Here is an 18,173-nt window from a genome sequence, read left to right as displayed (position 1 = left end):
GGCGGGCGGGCAATGCGGCCGCCGAGGCCCGCGGCGCCGAGAGGAAAGAGGGCGCCCCGGAGAGCCTAGAGCTTGTTTCTGCCCACTGGGGGAAGGACGCATGGAGTTGTGAGCACCCCTCGCTCGGCGAGGCCTCCCCGGGCAGGCTCCCCATGGCCGGGACGTACAGCTCCACCTTGAAGACTCTGGAGGACTTGACCTTGGACTCCGGGTATGGGGCCGGGGACTCGTGCCGCTCGCTCAGCCTCTCGTCCTCCAAGTCCAACTCGCAGGCGATCAACTCTTCGGCGCAGCAACACCGCGGGGCGGCCTGGTGGTGCTACTCCGGCTCCATAAACAGCCGCCACAACAGCTGGGACACGGTGAACACGGTGCTGCCCGAGGACCCCGAAGTGGCCGACCTCTTCTCGCGCTGCCCGCGCCTCCCCGAGCTGGAGGAGTTCCCCTGGACCGAGGGAGACGTGGCCCGGGTGCTTCGCAAAGGTGCTGGCGGCCGGCGGCAGCCCCTGTTCTCCGCCGAGGCGGTTAGGCGCCTGGCGGGGCTGCTCCGCCGAGCGCTCATCCGTGTGGCCCGCGAGGCGCAGCGCCTGAGCGTGCTGCACGCCAAGTGCACCCGATTCGAGGTGCAGAGCGCCGTGCGCCTGGTGCACAGCTGGGCGCTGGCCGAGAGCTGCTCGCTGGCCGCCGTCAAGGCGCTCTCCCTGTACAGCATGAGCGCGGGCGACGGGCTGCGCCGGGGCAAGTCGGCGCGCTGCGGCCTCACCTTTTCGGTTGGCCGCTTTTTCCGCTGGATGGTGGACACCCGCATCTCCGTGCGCATCCACGAGTACGCGGCCATCTCGCTCACCGCCTGCATGGAGAATCTGGTGGAGGAGATCCGGGCCAGGGTGCTGGCCAGCCAGAGCCCCGACGGCGGAGGGGCGGGAGGCGGGGAGGTGTCCGCTGAGGCCCTGGAGATGGTCATCAACAATGACGCCGAGCTCTGGGGCGTCCTGCAGCCCTATGAGCATCTCATCTGCGGCAAGAACGCCAATGGTAAGCACGCGGGCCCCCGACCCATGGACGGGGTGGGGGAGAAGTCGGACATGGGTTACCCAGGGGGTGAATTTCCTAGGACGAAGGAAATTCAAGACCTGAGAGAAAGCTTTCGGTCTACGGGTGGAGTTCATTAAAGGGTCTTTCCCGAGATTGTTCTTTCAGCGACTGACTTTTGGAGGGTAAAGTCGTGGTTGATCTACTTTCTGTTCTGCGTCGTGTTGTCGCTACTGGGGGCTGTTCACTGATTGAATCTCTTGACCAAGCCATCCCTGAACCTCTCTTGGTGCGAAGCTTACTGCCCCGTCGCTCTCTGCCTTGCTTGATGGATCTATAGTTGGCATCTTTCCCCAGAGCTGGGCAGATCGACTGTGGTTCTGTCCCGGTTCTCTCCAGTCCAGTAGCAGTAGCCAGAGGGCCCAAACTCTTAAGATCTGAGCCTTGGGTAAGCGGGATGGGAGGAAGGAAGCAGGAAGCCCAGGACCTTGGTGCTGCCACCTTGGGCTTTGCTGGATTGAAGCATGCCTTTCAGGCCCTCTCCTGGAAGGTGGAGTGGTACTGGTGGGTTCTTAACTCTGTGTGCGCAGAGCGATGGAACCTGGTGACTCCTGAATCCCATTCCCAGAAAGGGAACCACATCCTAGCTCCCAGGGCCTGACTTTCAAAGCTGTCACCAACCAAGTGAGCAGTTGATTAAAACTCCTGTGTTGTATTATATTAAATGCACAACCTTATGGACTTTCCCAGAAGAAACCAAGACCCAGTCAGTAAACCACACTATTGGGAAGAGGAGTGGGGGGATGGGCAATGGCATGGTGTCAAGTCCGGGAAAGAAACCATTAGGTAGTTGCATTTCTCTGAAGGATGACATAGCTTCAGTGCAGAAGGTGGTAGGGAAGCGCCTGACCTTTTCCCTTGAAAGGTTAACGGTGTGACATACATTCAGCAGTAAACTGCCTACCAGACTCCAACTTCAGGAGTCAGCAAACCATCAGTTATTTGGAATGGTACTTTGGCTAGACATCCTTGCAATCTGATTGGAAGGCCATTTTGGGGGCAACATTCAGTGGCAAGTAAGTTGTCAGTGGAAGAGGCCATGTGGGTGTAGGAATGCCATAAAGGGAGTCATATTTAAATGTGGTTTAACGTAATCATAATAGCTAAAATTTTAAATTAGCACTTAACAATGTGTCAGTCACTGTTCTTAGCACTTTATATGTTAACTTGAGTAATCTGTAGGTACCTATAGTATTATCCCCATTATACAGATGGGGAAACCGAGGTACCCGTCAGTTAAATAATTAACCGAAGATTACACAGATATTAAGTGACAAGGTGGAATTTGAACCCAGGTAGGCTCCAGAGTTCAAGCTTTTAGCCACTAGAGGAGAAGAAGCAGCTTTGTTTTCACTGGTCCAGTTTTCAAGGAGAGTACCTGACATCCTAAGGCCTCATTTTGAAGACAGTCTGTATCTACCAGTGTGGCTGACTTTGACTTTCAAGGGTTTTGTTTTTAATTCTAGCACTGACAAAAGGAGAGGGCTGGAATGGAAGGAAGAGCATACGCCTTTTAATTTTCCTCCTCTTAGGTCAGAGTTGAGGTCAGTCCAGGATCTCAGCTGATATTGTCACAGCTGATAATTGTGTTTACCCTCCAGGTTTGTGGCATCATCAGGAGGAACACAGCCCCAGGAGAGGAAGTGGAGGGCTGGGGGATTTCCATGTGGCTGTCATAGCCCAGGGGGGAAGCGTTCTGAGCTTTTGGCTGAGGGGAGGCCCAGACTGAACTCAGAGAAGTGAAGACTCCTGAGGGAAAAAACAAAGGCCTATGACCCTGTGAACCAGACTAGAATGAAGGAGGATAATGGGTGACAGAGAAACAAAGCAAAACCAAAACATGCCCTTCATGCAGAACTGGTGCCCCTCAGGTGGAGGAATTTCTCAGTTTTTCTAACTGTAAACTGAGGCAATTAAGAGCAGCTGCCTCTCCAGGGTCCTCTGAAAATGTAGAGTCATGAGAAATTGCTAGAACACAGGTGTCTTCCACTAAAGGGCTATCCCAAAGGGCCCTAGATTTCTTATCTAAGGTCATCACTCCTTGGGATTTTCTTCACAGGATGGGGTTTTGACCCTATAATTTTACCTCTTCCCTCCCATCCTCCACCCCAAACAATTCTTCTTAAGCCATGCAAGACAGCAGGACTCTATGTGACAGGCAGCACATCTCCGGGATGTTCCGAGCAAACGTGTCCCTCCATACATTCCTTGGTCTCCAGGGAGCTCTCCTGCAAGACAGGTGACCATTCGCTTCCCCTGAGTTACATGGATGCTCATTTTTTATACATGAAAACCTGAGGGTGGCCCCAGTAAACAATAACCAGGCTGATTTATTCTCTTTAGACAAAGTGAAATGAATGTTTAGTAGAGGCACAATGAATTACTTATTCCTCAAAGCTGACTTCAGAAGGAAGCATAAACTGCTTAGGAAAGAAATGGAGAGATCCTAAACCTTCGTTGTACTAAAATAAGCCAAGGCCAGCAAGGTTACCATCTATACAGCTGAAGTCTAAGTAGGAAATGGCTACGCATGGGAGGGAGTGTGCTGGTTCGAAGTCTTGTCCTGCTGGTCTTCCCTTTATAGTATATATTTATTGTTATGCCTGCTAGTTATACAGCATGGGCACATGCATTTGAGTCAGCTATATAGGGCTCTTAAACTTTTAATGTCTTCCAACCAGGAATTTAAGACCCCTAATCCATCTAATCCCATCCATTACTCAGAGTGCTGGGCAAATATGGTTTCGCTCAGCCCAAGATGGATGATAAAATTTCTATGGTGTTTATAAAACATGATCTCAGCTTCGTAGAGCAGCAGGAGTTATATACTGCTTGCTCATTTGGTATCTGTGTCCCTGTTTCCAGGGCAATGTCATTAAGTGATGATATCTTCCTTGTGGGAGGTAGAGAAACCACTTTAATAGGGCAATATTTATAAACATGGATCTGGTAGAAAATAGAAACTTCTCTCATCTACTTTCTCTCTCTCTCTCTCTCTCTCTCTCCTCTCTCTCTCTCTCTCTCTCTCTCTCTCTCTCATCGTTGTACATCAGTTTGATGCTGAGCATCACCTCGGGATTTCTTCTTGGCCATTTTTCTTACTAAGCTTTCATGAATGTCCATGGCATTAGAGAAAATCCCCTTCCATTTGGAGACTCTAGGTTAAATGATAGGATTTTGGTGAGAATATTCCTGCTCCAAAGCAGTAACCAGGATGTACATGAAGGTAGCTCTATCATAACGGTAAGGAGCAAAAACTTTGGAATCACAGTGAGGATTTGAAGCGCACCTCTGCTGTTTATATGAGTGACCTGGGGCATATTTCTTTTTTTTTTTTTTAATTTATTTATTTTGTTTGCATTGGGTCTTCGTTGCTGTGTGCGGGCCCTCTCCAGTTGCGGCGAGTGGGGGCTACTCTTCGTTGGGGTGTGCATGCTTCTCATTGCGGTGGCTTCTCTTGTGGCTGAGCACCGGCTCTAGGCATGTGGACTCGGTAGTTGTGGCTCGCGGGCCCTAGAGCACAGGCTCAGTAGTTCTGGCACACGGGCTTAGTTGCTCCGCAGCATGTGGGATCTTCCCGGACCAGGGCTCAAACCCATGTCCCCTGTATTAGCAGGTGGACTCCAAACCACTGTGCCACCAGGGAAGTCCTGTGGGGCATATTTCTTAACCATTCTAAGCCTCAATTTTGTTATCTGTAAAATGGGGGTTAATAACAGCACCTAATTCTTAAGGTTGATGAGGATTAGGTGAAAGCATAGAATTAAAGATTGTAGCACATAGTAAATGCTTAATAAATAGTTGCAGTTCATTCAACAAATATTTATTGAGCACTGACCCTGCCTGCACCACAGTTAAAAGTGCTGTGGATTAAGTTGGGGGACAGAGAGGTTCCTCCTCTCATGAAGTTTACAAACAAATGGAGGAGACAAGGAGAAAATGAACAAATAGGGATTTACTTTTAGCAGTAAGTGTTGCTAACAACAACAGAAAACAGTAATAGGATAGTGTGACTGGGGCTAATTTAAGTGACAGCCAAGGGGGGCCTCTCTGAAATTTCATAAGTAGTAGGTAATATATCAATATTGCTGATGTCTAAGGATCACTCAGCAAAGAAAAAAAAAAAGTGACAGAGGACCTTTCTGAATTATTCAGTTATTTATCAGCTGAGGTAGAGTCCCAACAATCTCATTTGCAGCCGAGAAATGAAAGGGCTGCATCTACAGCAGGGCTGAAAACTCTTCTAGTTGTAGGATTCATTTAACAGGGAGATTATAGGATGGATTTCCATTGAGATAATCAACTCCAGGAGCCAGGGTTAATTGAGCCGCTAGTTGCTGTTTAATCAGTTTCCACACCTGGGTAGTCTGGGCTGAGGTGGCAGCTTCCCTCCTCTTTGACTGTTTTATTGAAGCCCAGAGAGCTGGTAAAACTGAAACAAAACAAGCTTTGGAAATGCAAACTTTTTTTTTTTCCTTGAATGCCTGAGAAATGCAAGCCAGCCTTAAGTAGTTAGAACTAGGCGGGGATGTTCTATTTCCTCCAGGAGGTTTTACCTGCCTCCGTGTGGGCTGAAGGGCCACCTCTCTGTGAATTTCCACAGCACTCAGGGCAGATTCTTGAACTGTTTCCTGTTTGTGTCTCTCCCATCACACTGTGGACTCACAGGCATCACTGTCTCCCCTGTGCCTCGCATGGGGTCTGGCACACAGTAGGGGCTCCGTGAATGGCAGTCAGGCAAATGATTGATCCCACAATACAAAATGTTCAATTCCAGAAACTTCATTCGAAATCCTTCAACCCCCTCAGAAGAACTTTCCCCTGTTTCTACCATGGCAGAGAATTTCAAGTTCTTGATGAATAGAGGCAGCATTTTGGAGTGTACCCAAACCACAGGGACATCATTCAAACTTTTGATCCCCTAATTTTGAGCAGGGTTCCCAAGATCACCTGTGATAAGTAAAGGTAAATGGGAGGGATTTCAGGTTGGGGGGGCTTCCTTCAGTGTGCACTGCCCATAGTGGGCGTTTCACAGCAGACGTCTGATGGGCAACAGATAGATCCACAGGAAGATTGAGTTGAAAGACAGAGGCACTCAGTTCCCCTAAGAATAGCAATACCAATCCCGCCTTGCCTGCAGAGCTGCCCTAGAGGGCAATTTGTTGATGACTATTGCTCTGAAGAGGGTGCATCTGTGTTGCACCCCATCTACCTCCAATCTGAGGAAGGCACTAAGGCAATCAACTACCGAGACATTCCTGGGTCGCACGGACAACACCTAAGGTTCTAAAATAAGCCAGATTGTAAAGCAATTATACTCCAATAAAGATAAAGTAATAAAATAAGCCAAAGACCCTGGGCTGCGAATCCTCAGGTTGGTCCTTATCCCATTTCCCCATCACTACCTGTCCTTCCCCAAGTAGTGTAGTGGGTGAATGCTTTGGCCTCTGTTTCCACACTTCTACAGCTGTAATAATAGGCGTAACCTTTGCACAGGTCCTTAAACCTTTTTATCTAGGATCTCGCCCGGTGCCCATAAAAATCCATCGATGGGATGTTCTTTCACAGCAGGGTCTCTGGGAGCCCAGGATTCACAGCTTGGTAATGGCCGGGCCGGGACCAAGCCCCATATTGCTCAAGCCCTAGGCCTGTGCTTTTTGTGTGAAGAATCAGGGAAACAAAGGTAATGAGGACCAGGGCAGTATTTTTCCCCTGCCAGTGGAGGCGAGGGTCAGACTCACAGCAGCACCTGCTATACATCTTGCTTGTTAATGTCTGCTGCATCCGGGCTCTTTACATCCATTAGGCCAGAGAATCTTCACAACCAAGCTGAAGACCAGGCATCAAGGCCCAGGGTGGGTCTTCCTCTGAAGGATGCTGTGATAGGCTGTTTAAATGCTGCTTGCTGACGGTCCCAGAGTGTGTCCTGCAGGTGCCATCGATTTTAAGGAGCCTTTATTGCTGCTCCTGAGGGGCGGGGAACTCTGCCGCCCAGGGAGGGCCTTACAAGTGTCAGCTGCTGGGTGATCAATAAGCTCAGTTGAATGGCAAAGCTGCCACCTGCACCGTGATTGTCTTCTAACGGCGGGGAGAGCTGGCCTGGAGAAGTAGGACACGCAGGAGGAGAGAACCCAAAGGGAGCCCGTGTTTAGGCCACTGGCCTCAGGGCACTCAACTCACTTGCTCTGGAGTTGGCGGAAAAGCCTTTATGAAGGGGCCTTTGATTTCCTCAGAGTCCACTACGGTTTCGGCTGAAATCTCAGTGCCAGGAGCACAGGGAGAGAAGGAATCTGCATAGCGAGCACTGAGATGCCCTGGCTTTGAAGTCTGAGTTGGGCCCCAAGTTGCCTTGCTTCTTACGAAGGCCTGGAGCAAGTTGCTTCGAGTCTCCAACTATAAGGTGAGGGGCCGGCTCTTATACACGGGTGGTTGTGCCTGCAGGCATACTCATTGCTCCCAGGATGTCAGAGCTGCCTCTGGGTTGAGCGCTGAGAACATAGCACAGGGTAGGGCTGCCCGGGTGTCATTCCTGGCGCCCTCCCTTTTGAGTTGTGTGATCCTGGGCAAGGTCAGTGCTGTGCCTTAGTTTCTTCCTCTGTAACAGGATTTCTCAGCCTGTCACTGGGGCACTTTGGACTGGATAACTTTTGTTGCAGGGCTGTCCTATGCCCTGTAGGATGCTTAGAAGCATCCCAGCCTCCACCCGCTAAATGCCAGTAACACCCTCCCTCCCCCACCTCCAGCTGCCAGTGGTGACCATCAAAAATGTCTCCAGACATTGACAGATGTCCCTTGAGGGGCAAAATCACCCCTGGTTGAGAAACACTGCTCTGTAATAGAACTGAAAAGAGTACCCAACTTGTAGGATGTTTGTGGGATTTACTAAAAGTCTCTGTAAGGGACTTTGCACTGAGCCTGGCACATAAAATATTAATTCTAATCACTGCTACAGTTTTGCAAACTTGTGTTGGTTTGCGGCCAGTCACGTTCACTTTTGCCGAAGTGGGCATTTCTAGTGCAGGGGAGGATCGGGACCCAAATCCCAGAGTGATGAGTGTTAGTCACAAGGCTTTCCTTGGTGACTAATAGGTAGGAGGAAGTTACGGGATCTGGAAAAAGCACCTTTGCACCTTGTTCAGTTATGGCTCTGTTGCCCTCAAGATGAAGCAGGCTAGCATTGGGCATTGACATCTGACCCTCCCTCCAAGCTCAAGGCTGACCCCGCCAGGATGATAGTGATGGTGCAAACTCAACGCTCCAGGCCCTGCAAATTCATTCTGCTATGGGACCCTGCCCATCGCCGCTGCCAAGTTCTGAGCCACAGGACAGCAGGTGTTTTGTGTTTTGCTGGCCTGTCATGTAAACATACTTTGTGATCTTCTTGCTTGTTTTAAAAAAGGCCTAAATGGTTTTGCAGCTTTGGCAGTAGGCTTGGAGCAGCTTGCCGAATTGGGAGGAGAAGCTTCAGAAACACAGCCCAAGTAAGCCTGAGGAATGCCATGCCGGCCTCGTTAATCGACTACTTGCTGAGCGCCAGCTACATCCAAGGCCATGGAGGAGGACTGGAATTATCTTGCCTGTCAAGAAGTTTAGAATCTAGTAGGGAAAGCAGAGCATGTCCATGGATTCTTCCAAGGAAGTTTGGGGTCCCTGCATTCAAATGAGAGGGACGATGCTGAAGCCTCATCTTTCTCACTGCCCATTTAGGGGTGCTTTTCATGAGCTATTTCACTTAATCCTCCCAAGGCCCTCTGTAAGGTAGATATACTGTCTACCCCTTAGATAGGGACCTTGAAGTTCTGGTGACTGGAGAGCTCAAAGGGGAGAGGTGAGCCCTGGCTGGGTGTGAGGGAGGGAGTTGGGGCTGCTTTGTGGAGGGTGTGGCATGTGGGCCAGGGGCACTTGGGCAGGTGGAGCTGGGACAGAGAAGGGAAGGTGGTGCAGAGAGCATGCAGGCTTGCAGGCAGAGGGAGTGGTGTGAGCAAAGACATGGAAGCCAGAGTGTGTGTGTTGGAAAATGGCAAGTGACCCTGTTTGGCTGGAAAGGTTCAGATGCATGATGAGGAGAAGGGCAGATAACACAGTAAAGAGGAAAACTTTCCCACATCTTTTATCCAGATGTTAAGAAGCCTGCCAGAGTGCAGGAAGAGAGTTTTCCAAAACTCATTTTTATAATTCAGAAATGGAGTGTGTCTGCTCCCCAGCGCATCTTAACCACAGCCCCAGACCTCCCATTACCCCTCTTGTTGATTGAAAGATTGACCTCAAAAATGCCCCTGGCCTCTGTCCTAGCAATACAAGTAACGAAAGAAGACTTTACCCGAGCAAACCTGGGCTGAGAGGGCCTGAAGAGCAAGACTGCCATCACCCCTGCTTCTCCCATGCAATTTGGCTTCTGACTCGGTGTTTCTTGCAGGGCTCTGCACATAGCATTTCAGGCCAAAGCAATCCCAGTATGGAATGAAGGTCGAGGCTGGCACACCTGTTAAATGAGGCTGTTGGACTGACTCTTGCCAAGGCAGGATTCTCAAACACAGAGGCAGAGAGGGACAGAAAACAGGATAAGAGGGTCTCAGAACTTTGGTTATGAGTCTGGCTTGATATCTTCAGTTTACAGTTTATCGTTTTGGAAAATAACAGCTCAATTCTCAAAGAGGTTTAGTCACCTTCTAATTCTTGCTAAAGTTGTTTCCAGAGCATTGATAATAAAGATTTCAATCATCATGTTAAATGTTTGACATTGTGGAACCACCTTATAGCTCAGTGCCATCTGGAATGGACTCCCTAGGGTCCAGCTGAATTCCACTGGCAGTAATAAAATGTGATAGGTCATCAATGGCTTAGCCGATAACTCAGGTATTAGACCTTTTCCTGACCCCAGTGTTATAAAGGAATTTGTCGCTTGGAAAAGAGAAATCTCATGAACATTTTACAAAAGTACATATATAGTTATTTATGGTTAATGGTTTGGGACCCATCATTCGCTTTCTAAAAGTGAGCTGGGTGGGGGTTTGGGAGGGGGGTGGTCAGGCCCATGATGGAAAAATCACACAGGAAAGCTGAACTTGGAAGTATCAGAGATAAAAGTTTAGGAGTGGGGAGAGATTAAAGGGGAACACAAAGAGGGTGAAACAGGTCTTGCAGTGCATGAAAATCATCCCTAAAATTGAGGCCAAGTTTTGTTGAAATTTTAAAACTTTTTTTTTTAGTCTGTACCTTTTAAGATGTGAAAAGCAGTATTTGCTGTGAGGAGAGCTGTTCATAAACACAAGCCGAGGTTCACGGACCAAGCAAGTATATGTGCACAAGTGTCTGGGACAGTCCAGTTCAGAGAGTGAAGGATGTGGATCCAGAAGATTCTGGGCTGGAGCTTGGCCTCTCCATGACCTGGAGTGAATCACTCCCTCTTCTTGGCTGTTTGTTACTTTATCTGTGGTGTGAAGAGGTTGGACTAGATTCTCCAATGGCCCTTCTGTCTCCGATAATGTTTCCAGACCCCACATGGACACTGTGAAATCACTTTCCTAAGGTCGAGCCCTGTAATTATTATCCTTGGGAAAGAAGCAGCCCAGGATGGAGCTGGCCGCGCTCTTGGAAGACGGTCCAGGTAGTGGGACTAAATGCCATCCTTTTTATATTGGGATTCACTATGATTACTCTACTTAGAGTTTTTTCTTCCCCCACTTGTCTCAGAAGGATGAGTTCTGTCTACTCTTGGCCAGCCCACCCCACCAGCACTCAGCAGCTGTGTCCAGGTCCTGGCAGGCCTGCTTGGTGGTGAGATTGGCCCCGAGGTGACTTCATGCAGCCGGTGTTTGCAGCCCGCCTATCTGACCTCGGATATTTATAGCAGGGAGCAGCTAGAAAAAAAAAAAAATTAAATATGCTATACCCTTCTTTATACTATGTGGGACAGACAGACATTGTGAGGAATTTAGAAGGCAGGGCAGTATAATCCAGCAAGATATTTTTAAATGCTCTTTGTTGCAGTTGGCAGGGCCGATTCTTCAAAGGCAGGGAAAGTGAGAGTAAGTGAAAATGACAGGCTGCCAGGAATTCCAAGGCTGAGACGGGGAGCTCAGCACCCCAAGGGGTACGGGTTCTGAACCCCGATTTATTTCAGTCACAGGGTTTGAGCAGGGCTTGGGGCGGTCCCCGCCAGAGCTGGGTGAGTGGGGCAGCTTGTCCCTCTTCCCCACCAGCCCGTCCACTCTACAAACCCCCAAGTTGAAGATTATAAAATGTTCAGGAGAAAGCAGAACACGTGGCCAAAAAAGAGTGGCTTCTGTGGAAACCAGAGGCCTGGTGCTGCTTCTTTAACTCATCTCAGCAGCTGGGTAAATCACGTTGTATGTGGGGACACCATTTGGAAGCCAGTTGCTTGCAGCTGTTTTTCTGGATGTAATCTTTCCAGGAGGAGCAGGGCAGGCCAGGACTATGCTGAGACCCAATTCAGTAGCAGGTGAGAGGGCCTCTGGGGTAGAGCTGCCTCTGCAAAGGCATTACAGGGACCCGCACCTGTCCAGTGGATGCTTGTAAAGTATCCTGGTTTTCTACCATGTTGGTCTTGGAGGAGACAGACGGTGGTTACAGTGGGAGGATCTGGGATTAGGATCCAGGGAGAGGCTAAAAGTTTTGACTACCTCTGCTTTTTTATTCAGCATATATTTGTTGAGGACTTACTGTGCATGGTGATAGAACAGATGAATATGAGAGACACAAAGGAGGGGAGGGTGTAGGCCCAGTGGATCATGAGGAAGGGTAAGACCTGCTGGAGGAGTCACAGTGAGGCCAGCCAGGCTGGGGAAGACAGCTCTGGACAGAGGGAGCAAGTGCACATTGGGTCCAAGGAGGCTGGCGGGGCAAGTGAGGGGGAGCAGGGCGCGTAGTAGGAGATGCAATTGGAGAGGGAAGGGAGGGGTGGGTAGTCAAGTAGGACCTTGTAGGCCACTGTGTGGCACCTCGGCTTTCAATTCTGAGTCTGCTGGGAGTCATTGGAGGGGCCTAGGCCCAGGAATGATGTGATCGGATTTGCATTTTAACAAGATCACCCTCTCTGCCCTGTTGGAAATGAACAGTAGTCTCAAGCATGGAAGGAAGCAGCACGACTGCTCGGGACGCCTTTGCAGTAATCCAGGTGGGAGAGGATGGTGGCTTGGGTGTCAGTTGAAGAGGTTATGGATGTACTTTGAAGTTCAAGCCAACGGGACTTGCCAACAGCTTAGATGTGAGGGATGAGAGAGGAATCCATGTGACAACGAGGTTTATGGTCTGAGCAACTGAAAGGAGGGATTGGCCATTGATTGAAAGGGGAGCAGCTATGTATGGAAGAAGGAGGGCTGAGCCAACGATCTGAGTGTGGTTTTGGTTGCTTGTCTCAAACTTTATTAGAGAGAGATTGAGCAGGAGGGTGGCCTCCAGATCTTCTTAACTGGGAGGAAAGGCCTCCCTCCTTAATCACATGATGGATTGAAACATTGCCCTCCTTTGCCTTTCCCAATGGTAGGTGCCACACAGCAGGGCTGGATAGGGCCTCAGGCAGTGGAGATTTAATTTTCAGTCTTATAATTCTTCGGTTGATGGCCTTAAGAGCCCCCCTAAATTTTGCCTTCTAGCTTCTTCATAGACAACCAGCAGCCTTTAATGAAGATCATCAAATCCACAGTTTCCCGTCATTAGCGTGGGGTCTGTTTAATTAGTTCCAGTTGTTCTGTGGATTGCTGAGACTTCGTGCATGTGTCCTTCAGGTCTGGGAAAGCGAGTCTCCATTTCCGGACAGCTTTGGATTCCTGGAAGTCAAGTCTGGGTCAGAAATTTAGCCAGAAAGAGAACCGTCTTGGGTGCTTTGAGAGGGCACAGAGGCCTGGAGGAGTCTCAGAAAGGCATTGGGAGGCTCCAAGTGCCTGTGAAATAGTTTGGCCTCTGCTCCTCAGGTAGCACAGGTGGCTAAGAGATGGATTTTGAGAGTCGCCCCTCCTGACTGAGGTCTCTGAACCTCAGTTTTCCTCTTCTGTTTAATGGGTATACCATGGTTCCGAACATAGAGTTGTTTCAGGGGCTCTGAACCCTGGATTCACATTAGGATCACCTGGAGAGCTTAAAAAAATTAAAAAAAAAAGCGTGTGTGTGTCTTAAGTCCCCACCTCCAGAAATTCTGATATAAATTATCTGGAGTAGGGCGCAGACCATGTGGGTAGAGTTCTTGGGAGAATCTGGTGCTCATTGAGCACTGAGACATTAGCTGTTATTCATGGTAAAAGAATCATTGTTCTGGAGCATTCATGTCTGCCCTACCCAGGATGGCGACTTTCCTTCACTTCATAGCCATGCTTGCTCCTCTGGTGGGATTACCAAAGAACAACCAAGAGAAGCTTGAACTGTTAGATTTGCATGAAAAGAGCAAAGTTAGATCTAGAATGGCAGTGGCACCATGTAATAATGTTACTTATCCCGCTGCTAAATGAGGGATATTAATTGCATCTTAAAGAGGAGGAAACCAAGGCTCAGAGAGGTTCAGTCACTTGCTCAAGGTCATACAGCTAATGAGAGGTGGAGATTATAATTAAACCCAGGCAACCTTACTCTGGATTCTCCACTCAACCACATCCTGTTCCCTTCCTACCCAGAGAAGCCAGCTGTGATCCCCAGTACATACCTGCCATGTGTTGAGCCTTTACAAAGTTCCAGCCCTATGCTATGTGCTTCATGTGTATAATATCGAGTAATCTCTATAATTACCCAATGAGGTATGTATTCTTCTTAATCTCATTTGACAACTGAAGAGACTGAGGCTCAGAGAGGTCAAGGTAGCATAGCTGGTAAATGACACGGCGGATTCAAACCAAGGTCTGTTGGGCACCATTCCTCACTTGCCATGCTGCCTCTGTCCTCCCCTACTTCTGTCCTCGGCAGTTGCCTGGGTGGGGATGAAACACATGCAGTGATTTCCTGAGCAAAGAAATGAATGGGTTGGTCCAAGAGGGTGAGAGGAAAAGCCTCCCTCGCAGCTTCTGAACAACCGAGCCATTTAGGTGCCTTAAAATAGTAACATTTCTCAGAGGGGTGGCCATCCTAACAGGCCTGAGGGCTGTGGTGTAGGTATTTGTTTCTTTGCTAGTTTAAAGCTATACTCTGCGAAGCACGTTGCTTCTGTTCTATTGCTGTGAATGAAATAACCTCTGAGAGATTGTGTGGGTTGCTTAAAATAGTTTCAGAGAAAGAGCGTTTGGAAGCTGTTAGCTTCTTGAGTCTATTCCCTCCTGATTTATGACACCTTAGAGAATGCCGGGCTTCTTCTTGTTTACCTTCTGGTTTTTTCTTTCCACCATATTTCAGCCCTTGTGTCATCATAAGCCGAAGGAATTTGTCACCTGAAAAAGTGACAGCCTTTCCTAAGTAAGTTAATCAAGGACTTTCTACGCATTTCATTTCTTTTCTTTTAAAAGGAAAAAGAAACGAGGCGAGGCCATTTGTTTTGGAATCTGTCATTTCTCTCTTCCAGCTGCAGAGGTTCCAAAATCATAGCGATGGTGTTTGCTCTGGGCCAGGAATAATTTATTTTATTCCTTCACACTAAGGCCTGCCCTAGGAAGCAGCGTTTTCTTACAGCCTTCCTGGAGTGGGAGCCCAAGACACGTGACATACTGTGAGTGAGGGAAACTGCTCTATTCAACACGGCAGACACTAGCCTTGTGAGGCTATTGAAATTTAATAAACATTCAATAAGGTTAAAACATCAGTTTCTGGGTTGCACATGTGACGTTTCTAGTGCTCACTCATCGTGGGAGGCTGGTGGCTACCAGATTGGACAAGGCAGATATGGACCATCTCCATCATTGCAGACAGTTCCATGGGACACTTGGCCACTAGAGTGAGTCATCGGTTGGTCACTTGGGGCCAGCTTTCTGGGTTTTCAGAGGTCTCAAAATTATAACCATTCTCTAGCCTCTCTGAAGCCCTCTGTGCAGAAACGAGAAGATTCATGGATGTGGAGATTAAGGCCATTGATTTGTGTGGCTCTAACCTCTGGACCCTTGACACGAGGTCAGGTTTTATGATTTCCAAGCTGCATGGCCTGGAGCAAATCAGCCTCTTAAGTTGTCCCTTATCAGTGAGATGGTGATCTAAAAGTAAATGGTGATCTAAAATCCCTCACAGGGATTTTGTGAGGGTTAAACAAAATGACAAAATATGTATAAAACACTTAGCAGGGCTCCCCTGGTGGCGCAGTGGTTGAGAGTCCGCCTGCCAATGCGGGGGACGTGGGTTTGTGCCCCGGTCCGGGAAGATCCCACATGCCGCGGAGCGGCTGGGCCGGTGAGCCATGGCTGCTGAGCCTGCACGTCCGGAGCCTGTGCTCCGCAACGGGAGAGGGCACAACAGTGAGAGGCCCGTGTACTGCAAAAACAAACAAACAAACAAAAAAAAACACTTAGCAGAATGCTTGACACATAGTAACAACTTACATGTGTTACAGAGTTTTTCATGGGTTTTCTCATCTGAGCCAGGCAGTAATCCTCCGGAGGTAGATATTGTTGCCATTTTCAAGACAATGAAACAGGCTTGGGGGAAAGCTATTGCTACTGTCTCTGCTGCTGCTCCTACTAAGGGCAGTAGGACTTGAGCTTGAGTTCTGCTATTTTCCACCAAGGCTCTTCTTTCCTCCTGGGCTGGTTGGATGACCCCTTGTCATAAAGTCAGAGGATGTTTGTTTGAACTAGAAGCTCTTCTGAGCTCACTTTCATTCAGGAACTGCCTATTCCTCCCACCATTTGAGGGGAACTCTTTTCAGAGGTGTTTTGCCTAAAGCCAGCCTGCCACGTCCACTTGGAGAGCGGCCACCAGGAGAGCTCCTGCCAGAATCTGTGGCTCCTTGGAACTTGAAATTTACCCAAGAGATTAAGGTTTTTAGTGCTTCACATGCCCTGTGGTCCTTTTGCATCCTTTGCTGTGAGGACTGAGCCTAAGAGAACTCTCAGTGGAATCCTGGCAGAGGATGGCTTTAAAAGGAGTATCCCTTGCGAAGAGTAGGACCAAAGAGGCCTCGCTGATGTGATGGGTAGAGGGGCCTGAGAGGATGTTTGCTCACAACTGGGGCTTGGATTCAAACCCTGACTCCGCTACTCACTTGCCCAGATCATACAGCTAGTTATTTAACCTTTCTGTGCCTCAATTTTCCCATCTGTAAAATGGGGACAATATGAGAGCTTACCGGGTATGGTGGTTGTGAGGATTAAGTGCAAAATAAAGCCCTTAGCCTAGTGCCTGGCACATGGCAACCACCAGGAGCATGCCAGTTGCTTCCAGGCAATGGCATTTGGTGCACTTTCACTTTTAGGTGCTGTTTGCATTTTCTACTTGAGGATGTACAATGTTAGCTGTCTAGTCAGAAGTGGTCTTTAAGTGAACGTTAACTCTTTAAGTGAATGTCTAAGTTACATTTGTATATCATGGGCCTCCACTTGGTCTTATTTTTCTTTTTTCCTTTCCTTCCTTCCTTCTTTCTCTCTTGACGATGGTGGGGGTGAAAAGCGTGACTGTGCAGTTGTTATTTCAGTACCTCACCTGGTAACCACCAGCCTGCTTCCCTCCTGCTGGCTTGGGCTGTGCAACCAGCACCACCAGTCAAACAGTATAATCAGACAGAGTCGGATTATTTCTATAGGATTAATTTGTGGTATGAAATGCCCAGGTAGTTATGCAATTGCCACTCATTTGCCCACATCTAGAATGTGCTAAATCTGCCACTTGTAATGAAATCCAAATGGCTTGGAAGCATGTGTAGGGAATTTTGAGTAATTTTCATCACAATTGTTACAAGAGATGGGTTTAAATCCGGGGGATCCAAATGCTACTTAGCAATGGTGATGTCCCTGCTTTCCTTCTGTTCATGGTTCTACTGAAGGAGGCACGACCCTCAATGAGATGCTTCCAAGAAAAGAAGGACAAGGGCCAGGATATTACATCATCGTGTTGACATTTGTGTAGCGTGGGCCCCGCCATGGGCCCTCCCAGGCTGACCAAATGCTTGTCCCTTGTGAGGCTTCCCTGGCACTGACAGATCACGCGTGGTTAAAGGGTAACTTGGACTCCTCTTGGCAAATAGTTGCCTTGTTAGTTACTGTGCTGTGGTCTCTTCCATTAGCACTGGGGCCCCTCAAACCTCTAAAGAACCCTGTGCGTGGGTGTGTGTGTGTGCGTGCATGTGTGTACGTGTAGCACGAGTCCACACATCTCCCCCTCCTTCCTAAAATACAGGAACCCCTTAAATCAGTCATTTCCAGTCCTGGCTCATTGCTGAAACACTTTAAAAAATCATACTCCGGGATCTACCTTGGATGTATTAAGTAAGCACCTCTAAAAGGGGGGCCAGAATGTCTGTTTTTAAAATGCTCCTCAGGTGATTCACATTTGTGAATCCCATCCTCTATCACTTGGATTTGGGTTTTGCCTTCGGGGCTCCTTTGAGGGTGCGCACTGGGCAAAGGTCCCCTTAGAGGTGGCATGTGAGGCTGGTCTGTGAAGTTCTCCTCTGTGAGCGGTGGGACTGCCTAGGGTCACTGCAGGAGGAGGTGAGGATGAGTGTTGCCTTGGAGAAGATAAAGGTAGCCAGCCTCTGCTGGATACTATCTTGTTTAATCCTCTCAACCAAACTATGAGGTAGTGGAGATGAGAACACAGGCTGATACTTATTGAGTGCAGACTATGAGATAGGACAAGATTCTAAGTGATTTGCATGGATTATCTTATGGCATCCCCACAACAGCCTAGGAGGTGTATGTACTATTATTTATTCCCACTTTACAGATAAGGAAACTGAGGCCTGGAGACAGTTTAAATGACTTGTCCAAGGTCACACACAGCATGGGACAGAACTGGGATTTGAGGTTAGTGTGATCAGACTTCAAAGCCTATGACTTACATTTCTGGAAGCTGGTGAGTTTTAATCATGTGAAATCCTTAGGTTATTGCGAGTACACCAAATAAGAACCTTGTAAGTAGAATGTCAGAGTTTTTCCAGAAGGATCCTCTGTGCCCTTTCTTTAAGACACTGTCCTTTGGCATTTCCAGCCGTGGTTTTC

General features: G+C 48.5%; 1 protein-coding gene across 1 annotated transcript in view; it reads left to right on the top strand.

The window, feature by feature from the left end:
• Window positions 1–25: 25 nt before the first annotated feature.
• ABTB2 (ankyrin repeat and BTB domain containing 2) overlaps window positions 26–18,173 on the top strand; it is a 181,801-nt gene continuing 163,653 nt past the window's right edge. The window contains exon 1 of the mRNA XM_024752600.1: window positions 26–1,035. Within this exon, the coding sequence (XP_024608368.1) occupies window positions 153–1,035 (883 nt within the window). The 5' untranslated portion in view covers window positions 26–152. The remainder of the gene's footprint in view (window positions 1,036–18,173) is intronic.

Source organism: Neophocaena asiaeorientalis, unplaced genomic scaffold, assembly GCF_003031525.2.
Source record: "Neophocaena asiaeorientalis asiaeorientalis breed wild unplaced genomic scaffold, Neophocaena_asiaeorientalis_V1.1 scaffold196, whole genome shotgun sequence".
NCBI lineage: Eukaryota > Metazoa > Chordata > Mammalia > Artiodactyla > Phocoenidae > Neophocaena > Neophocaena asiaeorientalis.
The sequence above is the reverse complement of the archived record's forward strand: the minus strand, read 5'-3'. Positions and strand labels throughout refer to the sequence as shown.